This window comes from Oncorhynchus masou, chromosome 23 (genome assembly GCF_036934945.1).
Source record: "Oncorhynchus masou masou isolate Uvic2021 chromosome 23, UVic_Omas_1.1, whole genome shotgun sequence".
NCBI lineage: Eukaryota > Metazoa > Chordata > Actinopteri > Salmoniformes > Salmonidae > Oncorhynchus > Oncorhynchus masou.
The window spans coordinates 25,746,876-25,773,376 of record NC_088234.1 but is presented as its reverse complement, the minus strand read 5'-3'; the positions used below and the strand labels follow the sequence as shown (position 1 = coordinate 25,773,376).

Below are 26,501 nucleotides of genomic sequence, written 5' to 3'. Positions count from 1 at the left end.
GAGGCACTGAGTTTGAAGGTAGGCCTTGAAATACATCCACAGGTACACCTCCAATTGACTCAAATTATGTCATTATGTAAACTTCTGACCCACTGGAATTGTGATACAGTGAATTATAAGTGAAATAATCTGCCTGTAAACAATTGTTGGAAAAATGACTTGTGTCATGCACAAAGTAGATGTCTTAACCGACTTGCCAAAACTATAGTTTGTTAACAAGAAGTTTGTGGAGTGGTTGAAAAACGAGTTTTAATGATTCCAAAGTGTATGTAAACTTCCGACTTCAACTGTATATATTTTTTATTTTATGTATTTATTTAACCTTTATTCAACTATGCAATTCAGTTAAGAGCACATTCTTATTTACAATTCGGTCTCCACAGAGTTGGGTAAAGCTGCTTCTAGTGTTTTTGCGCCCTTTATGTGGAACAACTTCCAGAGCGCTCTGAAATTAGATGTTCATAAATGTGTCTGTTTTCCTTAATATGTTTTGTAATTTTGTATATTGTATGTGTTTCATGTGTTTATGCAGGGCTCATCTTTAAAAGAGAACATAGTTTCAGTATGACTTTCCTGTCAACAAAATAAAGGTTAAATCAAAAAATATAAATCAAAGCAAGCAAGGTTTCCATCCATTTAGCTACAGATTTTCATGCAAATATCCTAAAATCCCCATAAAAACAATATTAGCATTTTCCCACCAGAGATGTGTTTCCATCAAATTGACTTGTTGTAGATAAAAAGCTGTGCGTAATGACACGTTTTGCGGTTAAATTCCCATGTACTGAATAGAACATACAATTTAAATGGGTTTCCGTTGCATTTTGAACTCTACTGATGGTTTTCTCACAAAATAATTGTGCTATACAGTGCATTTGTGAAGTATTCAGACTCCTTTACTTAACAAAAAAAAGTATTCTAAAATTAATAAAATATTTTTTCCCCTCATCAATCTACACACTATAGACCATAATGACAAAGCAAAAAAAGGTTTTTAGAAATGTTTGCATTCAGACCCTTTGCTATGAGACTCGAAATTGAGCTCAGGTGCATCCTGTTTCTATTGATCACCCTTGAGATGTTTCTACAACTTGATTGGATTCCACCTGTGGTAAATTCAATTAATTGGACATGACTTGGCACACACCTGTCTATATAAAGTCCCACAGTTGACAGTACATGTCAGAGCAAAAACCAAGCCAATGAGGTTGAAGGAATTGTCCGTAGAGTTCCGATACAGGATTATGTCGAGGCACAGGTCTGGGGAAGGGTACCAAAAAATGGAAGAACGTTGGAACCACCAAGACTCTTCCTAAATCTTACTGCCCGGCCAAACTGAGCAATCGGGGGAGAAGGGCCTTGGTCAGGGAGGTGACCAAGAACCTGATGGTCACTCTGACAGTGCTCCAGAGTTCATCTGTGGAAATGAGATAACCTGAAGGACAACCATCTATGCAGCACTCCACCAATCAGGCCTTTATGGTAGAGTGGCCAGACGGAAGCCACTCCTCAGTAAAATACATATCATAGCCTGCCAGTCATTTGCCAAAAGGCACCTAAAGGACACCAAAACAAGATTCTCTGGTCTGATGAAAACAAGATTGAACTCTTTGGCCTGAATGCCAAGCGTCACGTCTGGAGGAAACCAGCTCGGTGGTGGCAGCAGCATGCTGTGGGGATGTTTTTCAGCGGCAGGGACTGAACAGAGCAAAGTACAGAGAAATCCTTGATGAAAACCTGCTCCAGAGTGCTCAGGACCTCAGACTGGAGCCAAGGTTCACCTTCCGACAGGACAACGACCCTAAGCACATAGCCAAGACAACGCAGGAGTGGCTTTGGAACAAGTCTCTGAATGTCCTTGAGTGGCCCAGCCAGAGCCCTGACATGAACCCGATCGAACATCTCTGGAGAGACCTGGGAATAGCTGGGCAGCAAAGCTTCCCATCCAATCTGACATAGCTTGAGAAGATCTGCAGAGAAGAATGGGGAAAAACTCCCCAAATACAGGTGTGCCAAGAATGTGTCATACCCAAGAAGACTCGAGGCTATAATCACTGTCAATGGTGCTTCAACAAAGTACTGAGTAAAGGGTCTGATTACTTCATTTGTTTATTTTTGATACTGTCGTGGAAATTCTCACCTTCTGAGAACATGCCTTTAAATAGACCCTCGAGGAAACCTGTAGGAAACATTATGCTGAAGTACAGAAAGTTTTTTCTTAACGTTCTTTGAACATTTTGAGAACATGACTCAGAATGATATTAACTATTTTAGAACATTCCCAATGTCAAACCATTTGGAGAACGGAATTCTTCAGTATTTCATTTAAATGTTGGAAGGACAAATGACATGTATTTAACTATTCTTTGTAGTACTTTCTAAAAAATTATACTTGAAATAAAATTGATTTTATATTTGTTACATGTTTTTTGCTTAGCTCACAATGACATTTAAACGTCTGCATTCAGATGTCTGTAATAGAATAAACTTGGCAAAAATAAATGTAGACATTAATAAATGCCTTTCTATAACTTCCAAAATATTTTTTTTTACAATAGTGGGGGGGTGCCAATATGGAAACGCGGTGGGTTCAAAACAGCATGCCGTGTCAGTAATATAGTGTACATATATAAATCAGTGTATAACAGGTTCCAAGTGATATGAATTGCAAAAATCCCAAAAGGTACAAAAATGATAAAATAGCAGGTAAATTAAATCCAAATGAAACTGTAGAAAACTGAAGCTCTACATGGTGTTTTCCCGTTTCTATCAAATCAAATTTTATTGGTCACATATACATGGTTAGCAGATGTTGTTGCGAGTGTAGCGAAATGCTTGTGCTTCTCGTTCCGACAGTGCAGCAATATATAACATGTAATCTAACAATTCCACACAACTACCTATTACCCACAAAACTAAGTAAAGGAATGGAATAAGAACGCATACATATAAATATATGGATGATCAATGACAGAGTGGCATAGGCAAGATACAATAGATGGTATAAAACACAGTATATATATATATATATATCAAGCCCCAGTCAGCTGTCCTAATTAGCTCAACCGCAGATTATCCATTATATTGTCCAGATACTCAAGTGGCCACTTTAACATTTAAAATAAATGTCTTCAAAAACGGAAGGCAGTCGGGAGGAGGCAAGACCAGGTGGGACAATTGTAGCCAATGAGAGGGCAGATACGTGTGTGAACAACAGGCAAAACTCTGATATAAAGTTGCCGGGATGTCACGTGTCCTACTTACATTAGTACACTCCTAACAACTTTAGCATTACAAAACTTATATTTTATCAAATGCACATGGGAAAAAATAATCCATTAATGTTTTTGTTAACCAGATTCAAAACTGATTGATCTTTCTCCGCAATCATAAATCATCCAAACTATTTTATATACATTTCCAATATATTTACTTTTCTATACACAACAAAGCTCTTATGAGTACACAAATTAACTAAAATAAATAAAACTAAATTCAAGAGGTTTCAAGGTTAGTCAAGAAATGTACATTTTATTAATATATCGAATAGTTTACATTTTTAAATACCAAAATCATATACTGAAGACTCATCTCTTCAGTGGGTCATATGATTGAGTGTAGTCTGGCCCAGGAGTGGGAAGGTGAACGGAAAGGCTCTGGAGCAACGAACCACCCTTGCTGTCTCTGCCTGGCCGGTTCCCCTCTTTCCACAGTGATTCTCTGCCTCTAACCCTATTACAGGGGCTGAGTCACTGGCTTACTGGGGCTCTCTCATGCCGTCCCTGGAAGGGGTGCGTCACCTGAGTGGGTTGATTCACTGATGTGGTCATCCTGTCTGGGTTGGCGCCCCCCCTTGGGTTGTGCCATGGCGGAGATCTTTCCTGGCTATACTCAGCTTTGTCTTAGGATGGTAAGTTGGTGGTTGAAGATATCCCTCTAGTGGTGTGGGGGCTGTGCTTTGGCAAAGTGGGTGGGGTTATATCCTTCCTGTTTGGCCCTGTCCGGGGGTGTCCTCGGATGGGGCCACAGTGTCTCCTGACCCCTCCTGTCTCAGCCTCCAGTATTTATGCTGCAGTAGTTTATGTGTCGGGGGCTGGGGTCAGTTTGTTATATCTGGAGTACTTCTCCTGTCCAATTCGGTGTCCTGTGTGAATCTAAGTGTGCGTTCTCTAATTCTCTTTCTTTCTCTCGGAGGACCTGAGCCCTAGGACCATGCCCCAGGACTACCTGACATGATGACTCCTTGCTGTCCCTAGTCCACCTGGCCGTGCTGCTGCTCCAGTTTCAACTGTTCTGCCTTATTATTATTTGACCATGCTGGTCATTTATGAACATTTGAACATCTTGGCCATGTTCTGTTATAATCTCTACCCGGCACAGCCAGAAGAGGACTGGCCACCCCACATAGCCTGGTTCCTCTCTAGGTTTCTTCCTAGGTTTTGGCCTTTCTAGGGAGTTTTTCCTAACCACCGTGCTTCTACACCTGCATTGCTTGCTGTTTGGGGTTTTAGGCTGGATTTCTGTACAGCACTTTGAGATATCAGCTGATGTACGAAGGGCTATATAAATAAATTTGATTTGATATATCAAGCAATATCTAAAGGTTTATACTTGTATCTAATCAATCAAAGTTTATAATCAAAATAAAATACACATTTTAACATTTTAATCAAATTTGTGATGGAAAAAAAACATCTTTCAGACAATTAAGTTTCATGTGGCATGAACAAAAACACTTTCTCAGTCAAAAACATAACTCAGAACACAGCCTCTAGTAGCTCATGTGATTTCAGGGGCTCTAATTGTCCAAAACTATTTCCACACTGGGAGTATTATATTTTAGAATTTTTTATTATGGACTCAAATTAGCTGCTGCTGAGGCAGCAGCTGCCCTTCCTGGGGTCTTCTTCTCCCGTGTATGTATCCTCTGATGTGATTTCAAGCTCCCTAACTGGGTAAAACCCTTTCCGCAATGCGAGCATTGGTAAGGCTTCTCTCCTGTGTGTGTTCTTTCATGTGTTTTCAGGCTCCCTACTTGGGTAAAACCCTTTCCACAATGGGAGCATTGGTAAGGCTTCTCCCCTGTGTGTGTTCTTTCATGCACTTTTAGATGCCCCAATTGTCCAAAACCCTTTTCACAATGGGAGCACTGGTAAGGCATCTCTCCTGTGTGTGTTCTTTCATGCACTTTTAGATGCCCCAATTGTCCAAAACCCTTTCCACAATGGGAGCAGTGGTAAGGCTTCTCTCCCGTGTGCGTTCTCTCGTGGTTGTTCAGATTCCCTAATAGGGGAAAGCTCTTTCCACAGTGGGAACAGTGGTAAGGCTTCTCACCTGTGTGTGTCCTCTCATGCGTTTTCAAGCTACCTAACCAGGTAAAAGTTTTTCCACATTGTGAGCAGTGGTAAGGCTTCTCTCCTGTGTGTATTCTTTCATGCTCTTTCAGGTCCCTTGACCGGGTAAAACTAGTTCCACACTGAGAGCAGTTGTAAGGCTTCACTCCAGAGTGTATTTTCTCATGTGTTTTTAGGGTCCCTAATTGGGTAAAACTTGTTCCACACTGAGAGCAGTGGTAAGGCTTTTCTCCTGTGTGTATTCTCTCATGTACTTTTAGCTTCCCTAACCAGCAGAAACTCTTTGTACACTGCAAACATTGGAAAGGCTTTTCTGCTGTGTGGGTCCTCTCATGCTCTTTTAGGTTTCGTAACTTAGTAAAACTCTTTCCACACTGGGAGCAATGGTGTGGTCTTGCAGGTTTGGACGTCTTTGGGCCTGGTTCCACTGAAGGACGCATCCCGTAGTCAGAGTGAGAGTCTGGTTTCACTCCTGTAAAAAGACAATGTGGTAGTTATATAGACTTGAATGAAACCTTCACATTATAAAACTGTCTTCCAATTAGGTTTAATAAAGTACTAAATCAGTTTACACAAAATGTCCATAATTGTTTTAACTTGGTGGCCATTAAAATGATAATAATGTAGAACTTAAAATGTGATCTTTCTCTTGAAAATGTGATCTGTACACATAACTAATAACTAAAGTATTTAAGCAGAAATATTTGTAGGAAATCAAAGGGAAGATATTTTGAAAAAGTAATTGGTATAGCTTAGGTAAGAGAGGTCAGAGAACTTGTCTGTTGATCTGTAGGTTTTATGGACCGTGACTTATTGAAAATTAGACCCCTTAACTGGAAATATTCATATAAACTCAGTGAAATGAAAAATGTTAGCCTAATTCTAGTAGGTGTAGTATGAGGGAAGTCAAGAGACCTAACATCAAGCCGTTTTAGATGCATGCTGAACAGAAATATAAAACGCAACATGCAACTATTTTGATTTCAAAGATTTGACTGAATTACAGTTCGAGAAATCCGTCAATTGAAATAAATAAATTAGGTAGGGGTCTGTATCAGAAACTATCTGGTGTGACCACCATTTGCCTCATTCAGGGCGACATCTCCTGGGCATAGAGTTGATCAGGCTGTTGTTTGTGGCCTGTGAAATGTCTCACTCCTCTTCGATGGCTGTGTGAAGTCACTGGATATGGTTGGGAACTGGAACACTGTTGTACACGTTGATCCAGAGCATCCAAAACATGCTCAATTTGTGTCATGTCTGGTGAGTAAGCAGGACATGGAAGAACTGGGACATTTTCAGTTGGAGAAATTGTGTACAGATCCTTGCAACATGGGGCCATGCATTAACATGCTGAAACTGTGTAATGATCATGCTGTTTAATCATCTTCTTGATATGCCACACCTGTCAGGTGGATGGATTATCTTGGCAAAGGAGAAATGCTCACCAACAGGGATGTAAACACATGTGTGCACAAAATTGGAGAGAAATAAGCTTTTTGTGCATATGGAACATTTTGGGGATCTTTTATTTCAGCTCATGAAACATAGCACCAACCCTTTACATGTTGCGTTTATATTTTTGTTCTGTGTAAATGTTTGCCCTCAGATATTTTACAATGGCTTTCTGCCAGAAGTCAAAGAGCTCTGGATAAGTTCTGTATAGCTGCCATTTTTCCCCTGTGCTTCCTAATAGCGTTTAAAAAAATCTCTTCTATGCTCCGTGTACACATGGTGCTCTTCCTTCAGAAAAGCATTCATCACAACTTTGTTCATTTGCACAATTTCTCTCGTTCACTTTCGCTTGCAAATGTTAGCACTCACCAAAAATGACATTCGGTAGCTACTAGCTATGCTTGTATAACTTTATGAGCAGGATTTGCCTGTCTTTGCAGTTAGTTTGTTCATTTTCGCATGTTAGCAGTTAGCTAACAGCGTCTGTGATTTCACAATTAGTTTGTGCTAATTTTGTTAACATTCTGGTTTTAGAGGCCCAATAGGGCTTTTCTGGCATTTTTAGTACCCCCTTGTGTGCTATGTCGGTAATACCGTAAATCCCGGGTTGAGTTAAGGATGATATGAAAATCTGGATACCGCCCAAGCCTAGTTCAGATCGCTCCCTTGGGGATCTTTTATTTCAGCTCATGAAACATAGGACCAACCCTTTACATGTTGCGTTTATATTTTTGTTCCGTGTAAATGTTAGCCCTCAGATATTTTACAATAGCTTTCTGCCAGAAGTCAAAGAGCTCTGGATGAGTCCTGTATAGCTGCCATTTGCTAAGAGCGCACACAAGCTCCAGTTAGACATACAGAAATAAATGCCTATAAAAATGTTCTAACTGATGGGATACACAAGCTACATTTCTTGCCAAAAGACATCAGTATTATCACAAATTCAAAATGGACTGGTTGATTGAAATAGGGTAATATGTGTTCCGACAACAGGCTGCAGTTTTGGAATAATTGGGTCCTGTCTTTTTTCAACTGAGGCTACTTTGCGAACAAAGACAGGTTCCACACTAAAAATATACAAAAACATTAGTTTGATAAAGACAAAGAGCAGATTTTTCATCAGAACCATTAAGCCTAGGCCTTTTCACTAAACTGAATGTTGTTCCTGTAATTTATCACCATGCAGTGTTCAATGTGGAATTCTTAATCCGTTTGGAAAATTCCAAACCATCAGAATTATTTAAAACATGGAATGTCTGTTTATCGGAAAGAAAAACAATTTAAGTTTGTGACCCTGAAAAAATGAATACTCGCCAAATTGAGCCCTGTTTCAAATCCTCACTCTTGGAGAATAACTGTTCCAGATGCGTATGACTTCGCACTGGCAACTTTATTAATTTGGAAAAATATTGGGTTATATTTTATTCTGTTATCTTACATCATGTCTTTTTACTATAACATACAGGGATGCAAACAGGTGAGGGCCCATAAAGGTGACACTTTTGTTTCTGCACTGAAACATGCAAAAAATCCCTTCCAGGAGGAAATGCGGGTTTTAACTAATTAAACAACAAAGAATATGATCTACATGATCAGTCTCTGTGTGTAAAATACAAAGTTTTTAATGTGAACCTACCTCACAGCTAAAACATGTAAAGAAAGCCACCCAATATTATTTGTTGCCTAAACTTTACTGCAAATGACTTGAGAAAAAAACAATACATTAATATTGCAGTTAGCCATGACAGCATTTATAATAGAATGCTTGTGACCACAAACATCTAAATATTGCACTTGGGGAAAACAGTCATTCTATCTTTTCTCTATTTTAATGGCCACTATAGTAGACATCGATCAAGTGCACAAGGCTACATGTGCAAAAATAACATTCACAGAGTTAAAAAATATATAATCCCCGCTCACACACAAGTGTTACTGTCAAGTTCAACACAACAAAATCTATATCTTTGGATTACACAACACATTACTACATTGTACACTTTCTGCCTGTGGTCACCTGTTCTACAATGTGCCTGCAGAGCATGATACCCTTTGTTGGCATAATTGACCTCTTTAAGGCAGAGAGAACACCTGGCATACCCCTTTTAATCCACTGTATTAAAAAAAGTGAAAAAGAGGGGAAGTGTGTGATGTTCCTTTCACCTCTATAGTGGCATCCAGCTTAAGCCAAGCCCAGCTCCAGCTACACTTGATCCCTGAACCCACTTGTTTAAAAAGCAATGCCTAATTTTCACCTAATTCTCTCATTCTGAAAATCAACCACATACTGTAGAGGGAAAACATTAGTTCATAGATAGTAATTAGTTCGTTAGCTAGTTAACATTTCACACATATTGCCAGGCTCCAGTAAGCAACTAACGCGTTATAATCTGAGGAAAGGCAAGGTGTTGTATACCAGTTAATACTATAGTGAATTGGTTAGGTTAGCTCATCTGATGTTGTAACGTTAGCTAGCTAACGTTAGCTGTCTGACTTTATTAGCCAGCTAATTTTTACAACATGAACTCAATTATTTGATCAGTTAAATTGGCTAATGTTGCTCAACATTTCTCTGGCTAGCTAACGGAGAATTCGATCCAGCTCGCAAGATACGTAACAATGCTAACAATACTTGTTCCACTACACTTTCTCCCTCACCTCAAACTTTCCAAATGCCAGTTGTTCTTGGTCACAGCTCTTGAAGTACGCTTCATCACCTTCTCACCCCCATCTCAGTGGTCAGGCTTCTCAACGACCTCTTCGTTATAGTTCAGGGGACGCGCTGCTGTAACTGGCAAACTGCCATTCCACTCTCCGCTATCTTTCCAGAGCGCGCTGATGCTGTAACTAGCAAATTGGTTGTCTCTCCTCTCTTCAGTCTCGTGCTGCATTCTGTTGTTATGTGAACGATTGGCTCAGCCTTGGATACAGCCAGTATTGCTCCAAACGCGCATCACTCGTTCGCTTACAGACAGTAGTGATCCAAAGCCGTAGGTCACATATTTTGGATTCAAAATGGCAAATTTTGCAGAAATATGACTAGCTTGCATCCCTGAACATAGGTGTGGCTTGACTGTGATAAAGGCTCTGGAAATAAGGGTGCCTTGTCTGCTAAATTAACAAAAGCAAGGCTGTTCCATTGCATAGCCATAGGCTTCTACAAGCAAGTACCACCGCTGGGGTTACTGTCTTTTTGAAGATATAACCAGCTGATATTACGGTTTCAGTAAATTAATCTTAAATGGCACTTGCTTTTTTATTGAGTGAATATACACTGTGTACAACAGTGTATAGAACACATGCTCTTTCCATGACATAGACTGATCAGGTGAAAGCTATGATCCCTTAATAAATCCACTTCAATAGGTGTAGATGAAGGGGAGGAGACGGTTTAATAAAGATTTCTAAGCCTAGAGACAATTGAGACATGGATTATGTGTGTGCCATTCAGAAGGTGAATGGGCAACACAAAATATTTACAATAAAAAATATATATTTAAAAAAAAAGACAAAATATTTAAGTGCCTTTGAACGGGGGTATGGTAGTGGGTGCCAGGCTCACCGGTTTGATGGTGTCAAGAACTGCAAAGCTACTGGGTTGTTCATGCTCAACAGTTTCCCGTGTGTATCAAGAATGGTCCACCACCCAAAGGATGTCCAGGCAACTTGACACAAGTGTGGGAAGCATTGGAGTCAACATCCCTTTGGAACGCTGGTCCATGCCCCGACGAATTGAGGCTGTTCTGAGAGAAATATTAGTGTTCCTAATATTTTGTACACTCAGTGTATATGGGGCAGTTAGGAATAGTTATCTGTAAGGGTTACGATAAAATAGGCATTGCTGTGCACTGTTGGCATAGATCAGGTATTCCCAAACTGGGGTACACATATAATGACCTCGGGGGTACACCAAATAAAAATGTGATTCACATTTTCAAACAGTCCCATTTAGATTTTCCAACGGGGCTATACATTTGGGTGAGTTTTTTCTCTCTCGCCTGAGTAGCCTCATCTCACTGCCAAAAATAAAATTAAACCAGCTAGTGTTCAGCAAAATAACAACACAATGTCAAATACAGGTAGCCGGGTCAAATAATTAACATCCATTGGGTGCATACATTGGGTATCTCTCCTCTTGAGGCTGGCTACAATGAATGGCCACGTCCCTGCGGTCAAGCTGCTGCTGGACATAGACTCAGACATCAACACAACACAGATCGAGACCAACTGCAACACAGCACTGACCCTGGCCTGCCAACGTAGAGCACAACACCAAGATGAGAGCAGACGCCATCAGCTGAACCTGACACGTTATGTTATCTGGGCTAAAGTCAATGAGAATGTCAATTCAGTCAGAATTCCTCTCCAGTCTCACTGCCCTGACCTGCGGCACCTCTGAGTAAGTTATTACAATGTTGCTACAACCAGCAGTGTGTGTAGTCAGGCAGTTGATTCTCGCTGAAGTCCAAATTATTCACATCTTCTCTCTTTTTTAGTCATGTCCATTTCAGAGCTGGTCAAGATGGAGCAGATAGACATGGTCGCCCTGTTCATGCTTTATTTTTTTCTCTCCTCACATTATTAGCTCCAAATGTTTATTTTTTAAATGTATTTTTCACATACAGATGGAAATAACTTTGGGATATCAGAGCAGCGGTGTGTCAACAGCATTTCGACCAGAAATAAGACTTTACTGAATTGGATCCATTGTTCGTACCCTGCCCCAAGGTAATTCGACTTATCCAAGACACCGGTACCTGTCAAAAGTTTGGACACACCTACTCATACAAGGGTTTTTCTTTATTTCTGACTATTTTCTACATTGTAAAATAATAGTGAAGACATGGAAACTATGAAATAACACATATGGAATCATGTTGCTGTGGTAGCCATGCAGGTTAAGTGTGCCTTGAATTCTAAATAAATCACAGACAGTGTCACCAGCCAAGCACCCCCACACCATCACACCTCCTCCTCCATGCTTCACAGTGGGAACTACACATGCAGAGATCATCCGTTCACCTACTCTGCGTCTCACAAAGACATGGCGGTTGGAACCAAAAATCACAAATTTGGACTCATCAGACCAAAGGACAGATTTACAACAGTCTAATGTCCATTGCTCGTATTTCTTGGCCCAAGCAAGTCTCTTCTCCTTATTGGTGTCCTTTAGTAGTGGTTTCTTTACAGCAATTTGACCATGAAGGCCTGATTCACGCAGTCTCTGAACAGTTGATGTTGAGATGTGTCTGTTACTTGACTCTGCATTTATTTGGGCTGCAATTTCTGAGGCTGGTAACTCTAATGAACTTATCCTCTACAGCAGAGATAACTCTGGGTCTTCCTTTCCTGTGGCGGTCCTCATGAGAGCCAGTTTCATCATACCGCTTGATGGTTTTTGCGACTGCACTTGAAGAAACTTTCAAAGTTGTTAAAATGTTTTCCATATTGACTGACCTTCATGTCTTAAAGTAATGATGGACTGTTGTTTGTCTTTGCTTATTTGAGCTATTCTTGCCATAATATGGATTTAGGGCTATCTTCTGTATACCAACCCTACCTTGTCACAACACAACTGATTGGCTAAAACACATTAAGAAGGAAAGAAATTCAACAAATTAACTTAACAAGGCACACCTGTTAATTGAAATGCATTCCAGGTAACTAATTCATGAAGCTGGTTGAGAGAATGACCAGAGGTGGGAAGTTGTTATCAAGGCAAAGGGTGGCTACATTGAAGAATCTCAAATATAAAATATATATACTGTTGAATGAGTAGGTGTTCTAACTTTTGACCGGTACTGTATATATATACATATTTGTAAATATTTATCACATTCCTTGTGTATGATCGTATATTTTGATACATTGAATGTTAATATTGTGTACACATGTTATATATTTTTACCTCCTGTTTCAGTAAGTGATATCATTGAGTACTGCCCCTATATGTATATACAGTATATATGTAGGACCTTCCAACCCATCTGGGAAATGGATGCCTGATGAAGACCTAAGGTTTGAAACGTTATAAATAAAATAAGGGAGCATGAGCAGCAGTGTGTGTTTTCCTTTTTTTTTATATACTGTTTTACCCACTTCATATGTATATACTGCTGTATTATAGTCGAGGCCTAGCCTATTTAACTATTGCTGTACATATACTATCCTTCAGATATACTAAATATTCTATCCATCATGTCTATACATCCAATCATACACACACTCCGGAATCCAACATTGCTCTTCCTAATATTTCGTAATTCCATAATTTGATTTTTTAGATGTGTGTATGTGTATGGTATTGTGCCTCTCACCACAGGGCCTTCCGCTGGAGGTATTGATGAGCGAACTCCGAATATCCAAAGTGAAAACAAATTTACGGCAGTACTTACTGGTGTTAATCAGATCTCCTGTCTCATCTTCCTCATTCAATGTGACAGTAATCTCCCCTTCCTCCTTCACTCCAAAAACGGCACCATCCTCTTTCCCTCTGAATGCGTCCTCCTCTTCTTTCACTGAAACGTCTTTCTCTTCTTCTTTCAATGTATCATCCTCACCTTCTATTTCGTTTTTTACTGTGACGTTCTCCTCTTCACTTTCTTCTTTCACGACAATATTTAGCCACATACCCTCTTTCTTCGTCCAGCAGACCTCTTTCTTAGCAGGGAGAGAGTAGCTGGGTGAGCTCATGGTCGGAGATGCTAGCTAGCTAGCTAACATTAGCGACTAGCCTAAATTAGTGCTATTGCTAACTTAACCAGCCTGTGGGTCTGCTTGAAACAACGTAACATGTAATTAAATGGGGTAACACAAAGACACGACAGCAGTGTGTTTAAAACACAGTGAATAATATACACCAAAACAGTCTAAAGACCTTTAACGTTTCGGTTGTTGGTTAGCAAGCTACCGATGTTGCTGACTAGCTGTTGTTCTTCTTCTTTGAGGCTTATTGACAGACGACAACCGAGAAGGTGTATTGTCGCCATCTACTGTATATGGGTTGTGAATGAGAATGTAGTTTTTCTTTGTGGCAGTCCCCAAAAACTTTCAGTGGCAATGCATATTTTCTCAGATTTCCTCTTTATTTGCTCTGTGCAGTTTGTAACCTATGCAATAAATTATACAAAGTCCATCTTTTTAACATGCAACATGTCAAGATACTTTTGGCTAGGAACATTTACTGGTGTCACTAATCCAACTACCATTGCTTCTTCAACATTACTCTCTTCTTCCACTCTTCTCACCGCCTCCGTATACAAAACATAGTGGTCAGCTCATACACTTGCCACCTTCACTCTAACAGGGCACATATTCTAACAGGGCACATATTTGCACATATTCACCACCACAATTGTAGCATTTCACCCCAACTGGCATACGATACTCCCCCAGCCTACATAAAATTTAATTAAATGTTATTTGTCACATGATTTGTAAACAACAGGTGTAGACTAGCACCCAACAGGGTCCTGTTGGTTCCAGACCGCTTGCCGTACGGTAACAGAGAAACAGGTGGCTGGAGTCTTTGAAAAATGTTGGGCCTTCCTCTGACACCGCTTGGTGTAGAGGTCCTAATTAATTTGCATTTTATTGCATGACATACTGTAAATATTTGATACATCAGAAAAGCAGAACTTACTATTCGGTACATAAACCTTTGTTTGCAATTACAGAGATCATACATTTCCTGTAGTTCTTGACCAGGTTTGCACACACTGCAGCAGGGACTTTGGCACACTCCTCCATACAGACTTTTTTCAGAACCTTCAGGTTTCGGGGCTGTCGCTGGGCAATACGGACTTTCTGCTCCCTCCAAAGAATTTCTATTGGGTTCAGTTCTGGAGACTGGCTAGGCCACTCCAGGACCTTGAGATGCTTCTTACGGAGCCACTCCTTAGTTGCCCTGGCTGTGTGTTTCGGGTCGTTGTCATGCTGGAAGACCCAGCCACGACCCATCTCCAATGCTCTTACTGAGGGAAGGAGGTTGTTGGCCAAGATCTCGTGATACATGGCCCCATCCATCCTCCCCTCAATACGGTGCAGTCGTCCTGTCCCCTTTGCAGAAAAGCATCCCCAAAGAATGATGTTTCCACCTCCATGCTTCACGGTTGGGATGGTGTTCTTGTGGTTGAATTCATCCTTCTTCTTCCTCCAAACACAGCAAGTGGTGTTTAGACCAAAAGCTCTATTTTTGTCTCATCAGACCATATGACCTTCTCCCATTCCTCCTCTGGATCATCCAGATGGTCATTGGTAAACTTCAGACGGGCCATGGACATGCACTGGCTTGAGCAGGGGGAACTTGTGTGCGCTGCAAGATTTTAATCCATGACGGCGTAGTGCGTTACTAATGGTTTTCTTTGAGACTGTGGTCCCAGCTCTCTTCAGGTCATTGACCAAGTCCTGCCCCACGAGGTGAGATCTTGCGTGGAACCCCAGACCATTTTCTAATAATTGGGCCAACAGTTGCTGCCTTCTCACCAAGCTGCTTGCCTATTGTCCTGTAGCCCATCCCAGCCTTGTGCAGGTCTACAATTTTATCCCTGATGTCCTTACAACCTCTCTGGTCTTGGCCATTGTGGAGAGGTTGGAGTCTGTTTGATTGAGTGTGTGGACAGGTGTCTTTTATACAGGTAACGAGTTCAAACAGGTGCAGTTAATACAGGTAATGAGTGGAGAACTGGAGGGATTCTTAAAGAAAAACTAACAGGTCTGTGAGAGCCGGAATTCTTACTGGTTGGTAGGTGATCAAATACTTGTCATGCAATAAAATGCAAATTAATTACTTAAAAATCATACAATGTGATTTTCTGGATTTTTGTTTTAGATTCCGTCTCTCACAGTTGAAGTATACTTATGATCAAAATTAGACCTCTACATGTTTTGTAAGTAGGAAAACCTGCAAAATCGGCAGCGTATCAAATACTTGTTCTCCCCACCATATCTGAGAGAGCCATGTGAGTGAGAGGTGATTCAGAGCACGGCAGCTGGGAGAAGGGAATTATAATTATTATATTCATCCCAAGGGCACAACGGCCGCAAAAGGCATGGATTTTTTTAGGGGACATTACGGCCACACAATGGTATGCCGCCAGGAAATTCGAGGGCTGGTGAGAATATTATCAAGTGCTTGATATATTATGAATGAGAGACTGATGAAGTGTGTGCAGCCTGCACAATAAACAAATCAGAGCTCATGCCTTTCATTAAACTTTTTTCAAATCATCTTTAGTCGCATTATGCAGCCTTAGAATGTATTAAAAATCGAAAACTTACAGCCTGACGTTTGCATCACAACTAAAGTTGCATAAATAACTCTAAATTAAGCATACCGGAGGACCTGTTTCTTTGTTAACTGCTCAACACAGAATAGCAACATTTGCGCACTTCCTTGAATATCATTTCTATTTTATTCAGCTATGTTCAATTGTATTCTTCATACTATAAAATAATAAGGCCACAGAATTCCAAGCAAATCTTGTCTGCTAAATGAACTAGTGTAGCCCACAGCCATATGGCTTAGCCATATCAGGGCCCAACTCCAGTATCTATGCTGCTGTTTTCGACTTTCTCTCTCTCGACCTCTGAATGCTCGGCTATGAAAAGCCAACTGACATTTACTCCTGAGGTACTGACCTGTTGCACCCTATCCAACCACTGTGATTATTATTTGACCCTGCTGGTCATCTATGAACGTGTGAAAATCTTGAAGAACAATTTGGCCTTAAATGGCCACGCACTGTTATAATCTCATCCCAGCACAGCCAGAAGAGTACTGGCCACTCCTCAGAGCATGGTTCCTCTCTAGGTTTCTTCCTAGGTTCCTGCCTTTCTAGGGAGTTTGTCCTAGCCACCGTGCTTCTACATCTGCATTGCTTGCTGTTTGGGGTTTTAGGCTGGGTTTCTGTATAGCACTTTGTGACATCTGCTGATGTAAAAAGGGCTTTATAAATACATTTGATTGATTGAATCAAAATATTTAAAACTTAACCGTGTAGCCTCAAAATATTGTTAAAACGATCATTTAGATATCATAGATGGTCAGTACCGGTCTATGAATTTGAGAGTGGTTACATTTCTGCACACCCATCCCAAAGCTTTTCACTGAAACATGGGCAGGAAGAAGGCTTTGTTATTGTTTCTACTGCGAATTGCCCCATTTAAAGAATAATATCACACTAAAACATACAAAAAGAAGCATGTATTGATTAGTGCAGACTTTAAATGAGTGAGAATTTTCTCTGACATGGTATAATAATACTGATGAGAACATTCATTTCAACAACTTATCAATGTTCTCAGAACAACATCACATTTTCATACACATTTAGCTTGACGACGAATACACAAATTAACTCAATAAAATACATTGACAAGAAATGCACACTATTCATTGATTTAACCATTTAGATTTAGAAATATCCAAATCATTATCAAATACATTTTTCAACATCCAAACAATTTATCCAATCAAATTAGCAATATCCAAATCATATTTTCAATTCAAGAGGTTTTCAAGGTTAGAATTAATAAATGCAAAATAACATTAATCTATATAATAATTGTATAAATTAACGTCCTGTCCATGTGGTGTACTTGTACATCAAGCTGCCTCAACCTACAGAAATAGGAGATAGGAACAGGAGCCTATCAGCCTTCTGGCTTAGAATAGCCAAGCCCTGTGCAAGTTGTTATTTAAATAACAATTTACATTTTAAAATATCCAAATCATAAAATGAACATCTAAGGGGTTTATTCTTGTATTCAATATATCATAATACAAAATTAATATATCTGAATTTATATATAATCATGTCCAAAACAATACAAAAATAAGCCTATTTTCAAGCAAGCTTTCAAATATACAATATGATTTCATAAGGCATAAACAAAAACACATTCTCAAGTCAAAAACACAAGTCTGAACACAGCCTTTCTATTCTCTCATGTGATTTCAGGTCCTCTAACCGGGAAAATGTATTTTCACAATGAGAGCAGTGGTAGGTCTTCTCCTCCTGTGTATGTATCCTTTCATGCGCTCAGATACCGTAACCGGCTAAATATATTTCCACACAGGGAGCAGTGGTAGGTCTTAGCCCCTTCTGTGTGTGCCCTGTCATGCCTATACAGGCCCCCTAACTTAGTAAAACTATTTCCACACAGAGAACATTGGAAGGGCTTCTCTCCTATGTGTGTCCTCTTGTGCTTATTTAGGGCCCCTACCTGGGTAAAACACATTCCACAGTGGGAACATTGGAAAGGCTTTTCTCCTGTGTGTCCCCTCACATGCGTTTTCAGGCTCCCTAACCAGGTAAAAGTTGTCCCACATTTTGAGCAGCAGTAACGCTTCTCTCCAGAGTGTATTCTTTGATGTATTAATAAGTACCCTACATCGTTAAAACTCTTTCCACACTGGGAACATTGGAAAGGTTTTTCTCCTGTGTGTGTCCTCTCATGCCTTTTCAGGTCACATAACCAAATAAAACTTTTTCCACACGGGGCGCAGTGGTGAGGCTTTTCTCCTGTGTGTGTTCTCTCGTGTTTTTTCAGGCTCCCTAACTTGGCAAAACTCTTTCCACACTGAGAACAGTGGTGTCATCTCGGTGGTTTGGGTGTCTCTGGGTCTGGTTCCCCTGAAGGACTCTTCCTGCTGTCATGGCGAGAGTCAGGTCCCTCTCCTGCCAAAGACAAATGGAGTGATAAATGATAAAACAGTCTTCACATGAGTTTTAATCCAAACTAGATTGCTCAAAACCCGAAGGCTAGTTTTCACAACATTTCATCATTAAATATAAAATTTGCTGCGTTTTTTCTCTCTTCATTTCTGGGGGGGGGTATAAGAATGATGTAGAGCTTCAAATCTAAATCTTGCTCTCTTGGAATGTCATGTTTTTAGGCTCAGCAGAGCACAATTATTAAGCAATGAGGCCTGAGGGGGTGTGGTATATTGCCCATATACACAATAAACCCCTGAAGTGATTTATTGCTATTGGGCAATTCCACAGTTACTGAATTGCCCTGAGACTCACTTTAAAATGTATGCCAATTATGTATGCCTGTACAGTAGATTTCAGTATACTGTACTGTATTTACTGAACGATACTCTACCAAACACTGCTCTACTGTCCTATACTATACTTTCTATAATGAAAAATACAATACTTTACTCTATTCTACTGTACTGAACTCAAACCTACTCTTCTGTGCTGTACTCTAGTTATCTGTACTTTGATGTCCAAACTTGTGAAACATAGACATCTATGAGGGGCGGAGTTCATTAGAATAATAGCTATTGTGTAGAATAATAACTAAACATGCAAAAGAGGATATTACATTTTCTACCTTTGTGTACCTATTCATAATACATCACCATGAAGATAATGACAATAATTGTGAATTTCTGTATAGTACAGCTCATGGACCCATTATGTAATTATGTTACCGGATGTTAAGCCACTTCACTTACTGTAGTTCAATAAACAAAATAGATTTTTCAAAACTCAATGTGTCATATCATAGCTGCAGTGTTGGGGAATGTTACTTTTTAAAGTAACGTGTTAAGTAACTTGTGGAAAGGAACTCGTTACATTACTTTGATATACCAAAAAAAGAACACCCTCTGAAGATGCCTTGCGTGTGTTGGTCATTCTTACGCACACAACCAAAGAATGGCTTGCATACTAGCCTACTACCATCCATAAAGTTGCTTCTCAATGAAGATGACAGTTGATGCACAAAGCATTGGGTTGGAAACCCAATGAGTCAGAAGTTTAAATTGATTAACTTGGGTCAAACGTGTCGGGTAGCCTCCCACCAGCTTCCCACAATAAGTTGGGTGAATTTTGGCCCATTCGTCCTGGCAAAATAAAGTTCTGAACCGGTTCGAATCCAAAAAAGTAAAATATTTATATTGTTCCTTTCTGTTCCTTTTTAAACAGACATTAAGTTACTTCACCAATCAGTGTGGATAGAGCTGCTTGCTATGGAACGGGGAAGCTATTTACATGCATTTGACAGACAAGTGTAGGGCGCGAGATGCGACAGAAATGTTGCAGGTGACAAGCGAGGCTTGAGGTATGGGGCATTGGCTTGAAGCACAGGGCATCTTGTTGTTATGGAGAAGTGGATTCAATGAAGGAACTTTGAATGTCTTTGAACTTAAGAAAGAGTTGGCTTTCGATGGACCAGAGCAAGCTAGCTGGCTAACAAGCTTGTGTGTGCAGAGAGGCAGCAGAATTGAAATAAAAAACATTTTAAATCCAATGTGAAACGTGATAACTACAGTATCCATAACTAGCATTGAAGAATTTAATCCATTGCCTCCCGGGTGGTGCAGCGGTCTAAAGCATGAATCGCAGTGCTAGAGGCGTCCCTACTGACCCGGTTCAATCCCAGACTGTGTTGCCGACGGCGAGACCAGAATACCCATGAGGCGGCCCACACTTGGCCCAGCATCGTCCGAGTTAGGGGATGGTTTGACCGGTCAGGATGTGCTTGTCCCATCGCGCTCTAGCGATTCTTTGTGGTGCGGATTAAGCGAACAGTGTGTCAAGAAGCAGAGGCTTGGCAGGGTCATGTTTCGGAGGACGCACGGTTCTTGACCTTCGCCTCTCCCGAGTCCATACGGGAGTTGCAGCGATGAGACAAGACTGTAACTACCAATTGGATACCACGAAATTGGGGAGAAAAGGGGGTAAAAAGTTATGAAAAAAGTGGTTTTAGTTCTATTCCCTGAACCGGTTCCAACACCTGGGTGTTTCAAACTCAAAGTAGACAGCCCTCGACCCCAAGCCCTTGAATGACGTTTTACATTGTCACATCCGAGTGTACCTTAAAATGTCCCTTACCAAGCAAGGGAAAGTGATAATCGGAGAGGCAGCGTCCTTGGTGAAAATCTTGAAGTTGAGCTTAAAAACAACCAATCTAAAGCTATTAATGTACCTAGTAAGCTAACGTATGTAGCTAGCACTCTTGTCAGTTAGCTAGCTACAGTTACCCATAACTGGCTAGCTAGTTTAATTGTTTGGTGATTTATTCCAATACATTTAAAAATTCCCCAAAATGTTTATGAATCCAGCAACGTTTTATAGGCTACTCACTACAAGACTAAGCCAGTTTGCCAACGCTAAAACCAAAATCTAGCATAGCACCTCGTATTAACAGCATATTCAACAGCGTGGGGTTGAGGGGCTGGCGATGTTGTGGCCGGGAGAGCAAGCCCGTGGCCTTCTTCTGCAGCTGGGGACTCCGGCAGCTCCTACAGGTGTTGCACACTGGGAGGCACTGGCAGTGGTGATGCAGCTGTCAGGAGTGGTTCCAGCGGGGGTCTAGCAGAGGCGATGGCCTCATCCATGGCAGCCATCTCCTGTGCCCTGAAGACTGCCGACGCTCTTTCTCCTCTGCCTCAGCCCTCTCCTTCTCACCTACTTGTGTATTCCTCCCTGCTGGGGAGGTGCTGGTGGAAGGCACAGTGCTGCTGGTTCCTGGAGAGGCAGGGCGATGCAAAATTGGCCTAGCGTCGTCCGGGTTAGGGAGGGTTTGGCCGGTAGGGATATCCTTGTCTCATCGCGCACCAGCGACTCCTGTGGCAGTCCGGGCGCAGTGCACGCTAACCAAGGTCCGACACATTGGTGCGGCTGGCTTCTGGGTTGGAGGCGCCCTGTGTTAAGAAGCAGTGTGGCTTGGTTGGGTTGTGTTTCGGAGGACGCATGGCTTTCGACCTTCGTCTCTCCCGAGCTCGTACGGGAGTTGTAGCGATGAGACAAGATAGTAATTACTAACAATTGGATACCACTAAATTGGGGAGAAAAGGGTATATATTTTTTTTAAAGTGAAGAAGGTGTCCATTGTTGGATGTGTGGCACACTGAGAGACGCACAATTGGCCCCTGTCTAGGGTGTCCGGCCTCCTCATGCTCAGGTCCTTGTGCCTCCTCCTGAACATTTCCAACCACCACTTCCTCAGTGGTGGGATTGTTTCCCCCTGGGTGTCGACAGTATCTTAGTTACTGTATACATTAAAAATAAATACAACTTTCGGTCTTCTTCGTAAGTCTGTAAACAAAATAGGCCTTCTGGTCATACAAGAATAAATAAATAAATTGAGGTACCGGAGTAATCTGAAAAATAGTCACCTGATGCTTGTTAGGTAACATTAATCAATACAAGCAAAATGAGAATACCATGGCCGAAACCATCAATCTGTTCCTTCTGGTGAGATTTTAGGGAGGAATATGGATTTCTGAACCGTTGATGAAGCCTCATCCTCCGACAAAGTAAGCGGCCTTTCCCTCATTTAGTGCTTTCTTGGTCGTTGGCCACAACTTGTTCCTTCTTTCTATGTCCTCCAGGCTGAGATGCTCAGCAAAACGCATACCATGGCTCTGGAGGAAGGCGTTCTTCCTAGCAGCTTTCCAGACAGCATCCCTGTAGAATCTGGCAGTGAAGAGGATGATGATACCCCTTGGTCTTGAACCGTTTGCTGTTACATCTTGCAGAGGCAATGCACAACATTGACGGTATCACCAACTTTGTTCTTCTCTGCAGGCATAACTCCTTGGCAGATGCAGATAGCCTCTCCTCACACATCCTCATTCTCCACCTCTGGCACGCAGTCGAGTCTCAGGTTCCATCTTCTTGTGCATTGTTCCAGATCAGTGAGACGTCTATGGTAGACATTGTTATTCTTTTCCACACTTTTTTCAACTTTTTCCACTCTCATTTTCCCATCCATGATTTCACCACATGCAAACTCCACAGTCTTTTTCAAGCCTTCGATAACCATGGTGTTCGCGCCTACCATTTTCTCAATGGCTTCAGACCTGAAGTTGATGAGTAAGGAGATGCCACGATGTCAAGGTTCATGTTGGGTTTTTTGGAGGGTGGAGGTTTGCACGGAGTAACTAGTAAAGAGGGGAATTCATCATCTTCAACAGCATGATATTATTCATAGGGCAAGCATGGTTATGGCAGCTGTCTATAAGCACGGAAAGGATAAAATGTATTAGGCTACTGATGCAATAAGTTATGAACTTCACAGGTTGGTGCAAGTTGATGAGCTTGATGCTACTTTCCAATAAATACCGAGGGTCTTATTCAATTGACATGGTGATCGATGCTTGGCTGCCATTTGAAAAATGAATATAATATCGCTCTTTTGTCCATAATGTAATAATCGTTATACAATTATTCGGTACATGGGAATTTAAAGCAAAGGGTATTTATGTGCACTACGTCATCACGCGCCGACTTTTATCCTCAAGTGAATTTGATGGAAACATCTCTGGTTGGAAAATGCGAAGATTTTATTTATACTCGCATGAAAATCTGTTGCCAATTAGATGGAAACCTAGCTACTTACTAGCGAACTCTGAATATCTAAAGTAAAACCCATTACGACGGTAAGTTACTTACTAGTGTTATTCAGATATCCTGTCTCCTCTGTCAATGTGACAGTAATCTCCCCTTCCTTCTTCACTCCATGAACTGCAGTAGCCTCTTTCATGGCTACATCCTCCTCGTCTTTAATTCTGAACGCGTCTTCCTCTTTCACTGTCACAGCCTCGCCCTCTACTTCTTTTTTTGTGACATCAACCTCTTCCTTCACGACAATGTTCAGCCACAGACCCTCTTTCTCCGTCAAGCAGACCTTTTTTTAAATATTTTTTTTACAGGGGGAGAGTAGTTTAGTGAGCTCATAGTCGGTTATAAAAGCTAGCTAAATTAGTGCTAACTTAACCAGCCACTTAGCTGACTAACAACAAAGTATGACATTAGACAGTAAATGGGGTAACAAGCAGATAAAACACTGTGATTAATATACACCAAAACAACCGACAGTAAAGCGCTTGAGTGTTTCGGCTATGTTGGCTATCAACCTACCGATGTAGTTAATAACTAACGATAGCTGTTGTTGTTGAAGAAGCATCTGGTCCCGTCCACTGGAATTTACGTCACATTAGCAGCATCGCCCGAAAGACGCACATCGCCATCTGCTGACTGGAATGGGTAACGCAGTTGAGAGAAGTTTATTTTATTTCCAGACAAATGCTGTGTTCGAATACTCATACTAACCGTACTATTTGTGACACACACACACATACATATACATATATATATATATTATGTTGAGCGCTACTAAATTCATTATTCCACGCTCTGGAATACTCAGACGAGAGTGCTCTGAAATCAGAGTAGATAGCCGATAGAACTTTTGGCATTCTAACAAATAAATATATATATATATATATATATACTTTGTTGTTAGTCAGCTAAGTGGCTGGTTAAGTTAGCACTAATTTAGCTAGCTTATATATATATATATATATATATATATATATATATATATAGAGAGAGAGAGAGAGAGAGAGAGAGAGAGAGAGAGAGAGAGAGAGAGAGAGAGAGAGAGAGAGAGAGAGAGAGAGAGAGAGAGAGAGAGAGAGAGAGAGAGAGAGCGTGGAATAATGAATTTAGTAGCGCTCAACACCCGTTTAATATGGCCGGTGTCGGTAAACATCAGCAAAAAAAGCGTAATTAAATTGTTGCCAGCAGCACAGTTACATTTACCAACGCTCTGGATAACATGAAAACTGCCTAACCAGCTCTGATAGGGGGAATACAATGGTCAGAGTGGTCTCATTTGTGTCTGGATGGACGTTAGCTTGGGTGCTTGACAGCAGTTGTAAGGTCAGAATGTTCAAATCAACCCTAAACCTCTCGAGCGTCCAGTGTGCGCTTTGAGGGCGAAACGCTCTTAATTTACAAACAGACAATCCGACAATGCTCCGAATTTAGGAGCGCACTCCACATTGAATTTAAGAACACACCCGAAGTCGTAAAATGTCTAACTAGTAATTTGTTACGTTAACGAGCGAGCAAGAGGTTGCATAGCAACAGCATCTACTTCCGGTAGCTTGGCGACGAGCTTGTACGCTCAACTGAAAGCATACTGTTCGTTTACAGCATTTTAGTATAAATTAATAGTATGTTAGTATGGGTATTCGAACACAACTGTAAAGTGTAGTTTTCATTTATTTAATCAAATCTGAAGTAAAATTGAGAAATCTCACCTTGGCACGGTATAGGCAGCTATTGGTTCGAAGGTTGAACTCGTATTTTGAAGGGACAGGAAGTGTTGGCTGTCTAATGACAGGCATTCCACATTTCACCTCGCCGACAGGTGAAAATCAAAGAGAATTCATCAAAAACAATACTGCTTTCAGAAATTATTCACACCTCGTGGCTTTTTCCACATTTTGTTGTGTTACAACGTGTAATTAAAATGGATTTACACAAAATACTTTTTAAAATGGAAAATCAAACAGTAATAAATCTTGATTAGATAAGTATTAATTCAAACCCCTGAGACAATAAATGTTAGAATCAACTTTGGCAGGGATTAGTCTTTCTGGGTAAGTCTCTAAGAGCTTTGCACACCTGGATTTTTTAAATTTTTTTAAAATTTTATTTCACCTTTATTTAACCAGGTAGGCCAGTTGAGAACAAGTTCTTATTTACAACTGCAACCTGGCCAAGATAAAGCAAAGCAGTGCAACAAAAACAACAACACAGAGTTACACATAAACAAACATAGTCAATAACACAATAAAAAATAAAAATAGAGAAATCTATGTACAGTGTGTGCAAATGTAGAAGAGTAGGGAGGTAGGTAATAAATAGGCCATAGAGGCGAAATAATAACTTTTTAGCATTAACACTGGAGTGATAGATGTGCAGATGATTATGTGCAAGTAGAGATACTGGGGTGCAAAAGAGCAAGGGGATAAGTAATAATATGGGGATGAGGTAGTTGGGTGTGATATTTGCAGATTGGCTGTGTACAGGTACAGTGATCGATCGGTAAGCTGCTCTAACAGCTGATGCTTAATTTTCAAGTCTTGCCATAGATTTTCAAGCCGGTTTAAAAAGTCAAAACTGTAACTTGGTTACACAGGAACATTCAATGTCATCTTGGGAAGAAACTCCAGTGTATATTTGGCCTAGTGTTTTAAGTAAGTGTCCTGCTGAAATGTGAATGTCTCCCAGTGTCTGTTGGAAAGCAGATTGAACCAAGTCTCCCTTGATGTTTTTGCCTGTACTTAGCTCAATTCCATAACCATATCATGATGCAGCCACCACTATGCTTGAAAATATGAAGAGTGGTACTCAGTGATGTATTGTGTTGGATATGCCCCAAACATAACTCTTTGTATTCAGGACAATTTGTTTTATTTCTTTGCCACATTTCTTGCACTATACATGTTTTGGAATATTTGTATTCAGCACAGGCTTCCTTCTTTTCACTCAGTCATGTATGTTAGTATTGTGGAGTAACAACAATGTTGTTGATCTATCATCAGTTCTCCTATCACAGCCATTAATCTCTGTAACTGTTTTAAAATCCTAATTGGCCTCATGGTGAAATCCCTGAGAGGTTTCCTTCCTAGTTAGGAAGGACGCCTGTATCTTTGTAGTGACTGGACAACATCCAACGAGTAGTTAATAACTTCACCATGCTCAAAGGGATATTCAATGTCTGCTTTTTTTAATTTATCTACCAATATGTGCCCTTTGCGAACCATTGGTCTTTATGGTAGAATCTGTGATTGAAATTACCGTGATAGACTTGCCATAACAAAATGGTTGAATACTTCTTGACTCCAGACATTTCAACTCTTCATTTTGTATTAAT

At 40.6% G+C, this 26,501-nt stretch overlaps 1 protein-coding gene and 1 long non-coding RNA gene across 2 annotated transcripts; both read right to left on the bottom strand.

The window, feature by feature from the left end:
• Positions 1 to 4,232: 4,232 nt before the first annotated feature.
• LOC135510619 (zinc finger protein 883-like) lies at positions 4,233 to 13,743 on the bottom strand. Its single transcript, XM_064931685.1, has 2 exons — positions 13,205 to 13,743; positions 4,233 to 5,826 (listed from the first exon to the last, which is right to left on the bottom strand). Exons 1-2 carry the CDS (start codon positions 13,500 to 13,502, stop codon positions 4,853 to 4,855), a joined length of 1,272 nt encoding a protein of 423 aa, XP_064787757.1. The 5' UTR covers positions 13,503 to 13,743; the 3' UTR covers positions 4,233 to 4,852.
• Positions 13,744 to 16,998: 3,255 nt separating this feature from the next.
• Positions 16,999 to 24,968, bottom strand: LOC135510621 (uncharacterized). Its single transcript, XR_010451138.1, has 4 exons — positions 24,880 to 24,968; positions 23,693 to 23,809; positions 23,225 to 23,459; positions 16,999 to 18,490 (listed from the first exon to the last, which is right to left on the bottom strand). It is a non-coding gene; the product is annotated as an uncharacterized LOC135510621 (long non-coding RNA).
• Between the last annotated feature and the right edge of the window lie 1,533 nt (positions 24,969 to 26,501).

Bases quoted from the DNA above. Each gene is read 5' to 3' on its own strand.
- LOC135510619 (XM_064931685.1), bottom strand. From the start codon at position 13,502: ATGAGCTCACCCAGCTACTCTCTCCCTGCTAAGAAAGAGGTCTGCTGG. The intron at 5,827-13,204 runs GTAAGTACTGCC...GTCTTTTTACAG, and splicing joins AGGAGATCTGATTAACACCA to GAGTGAAACCAGACTCTCAC.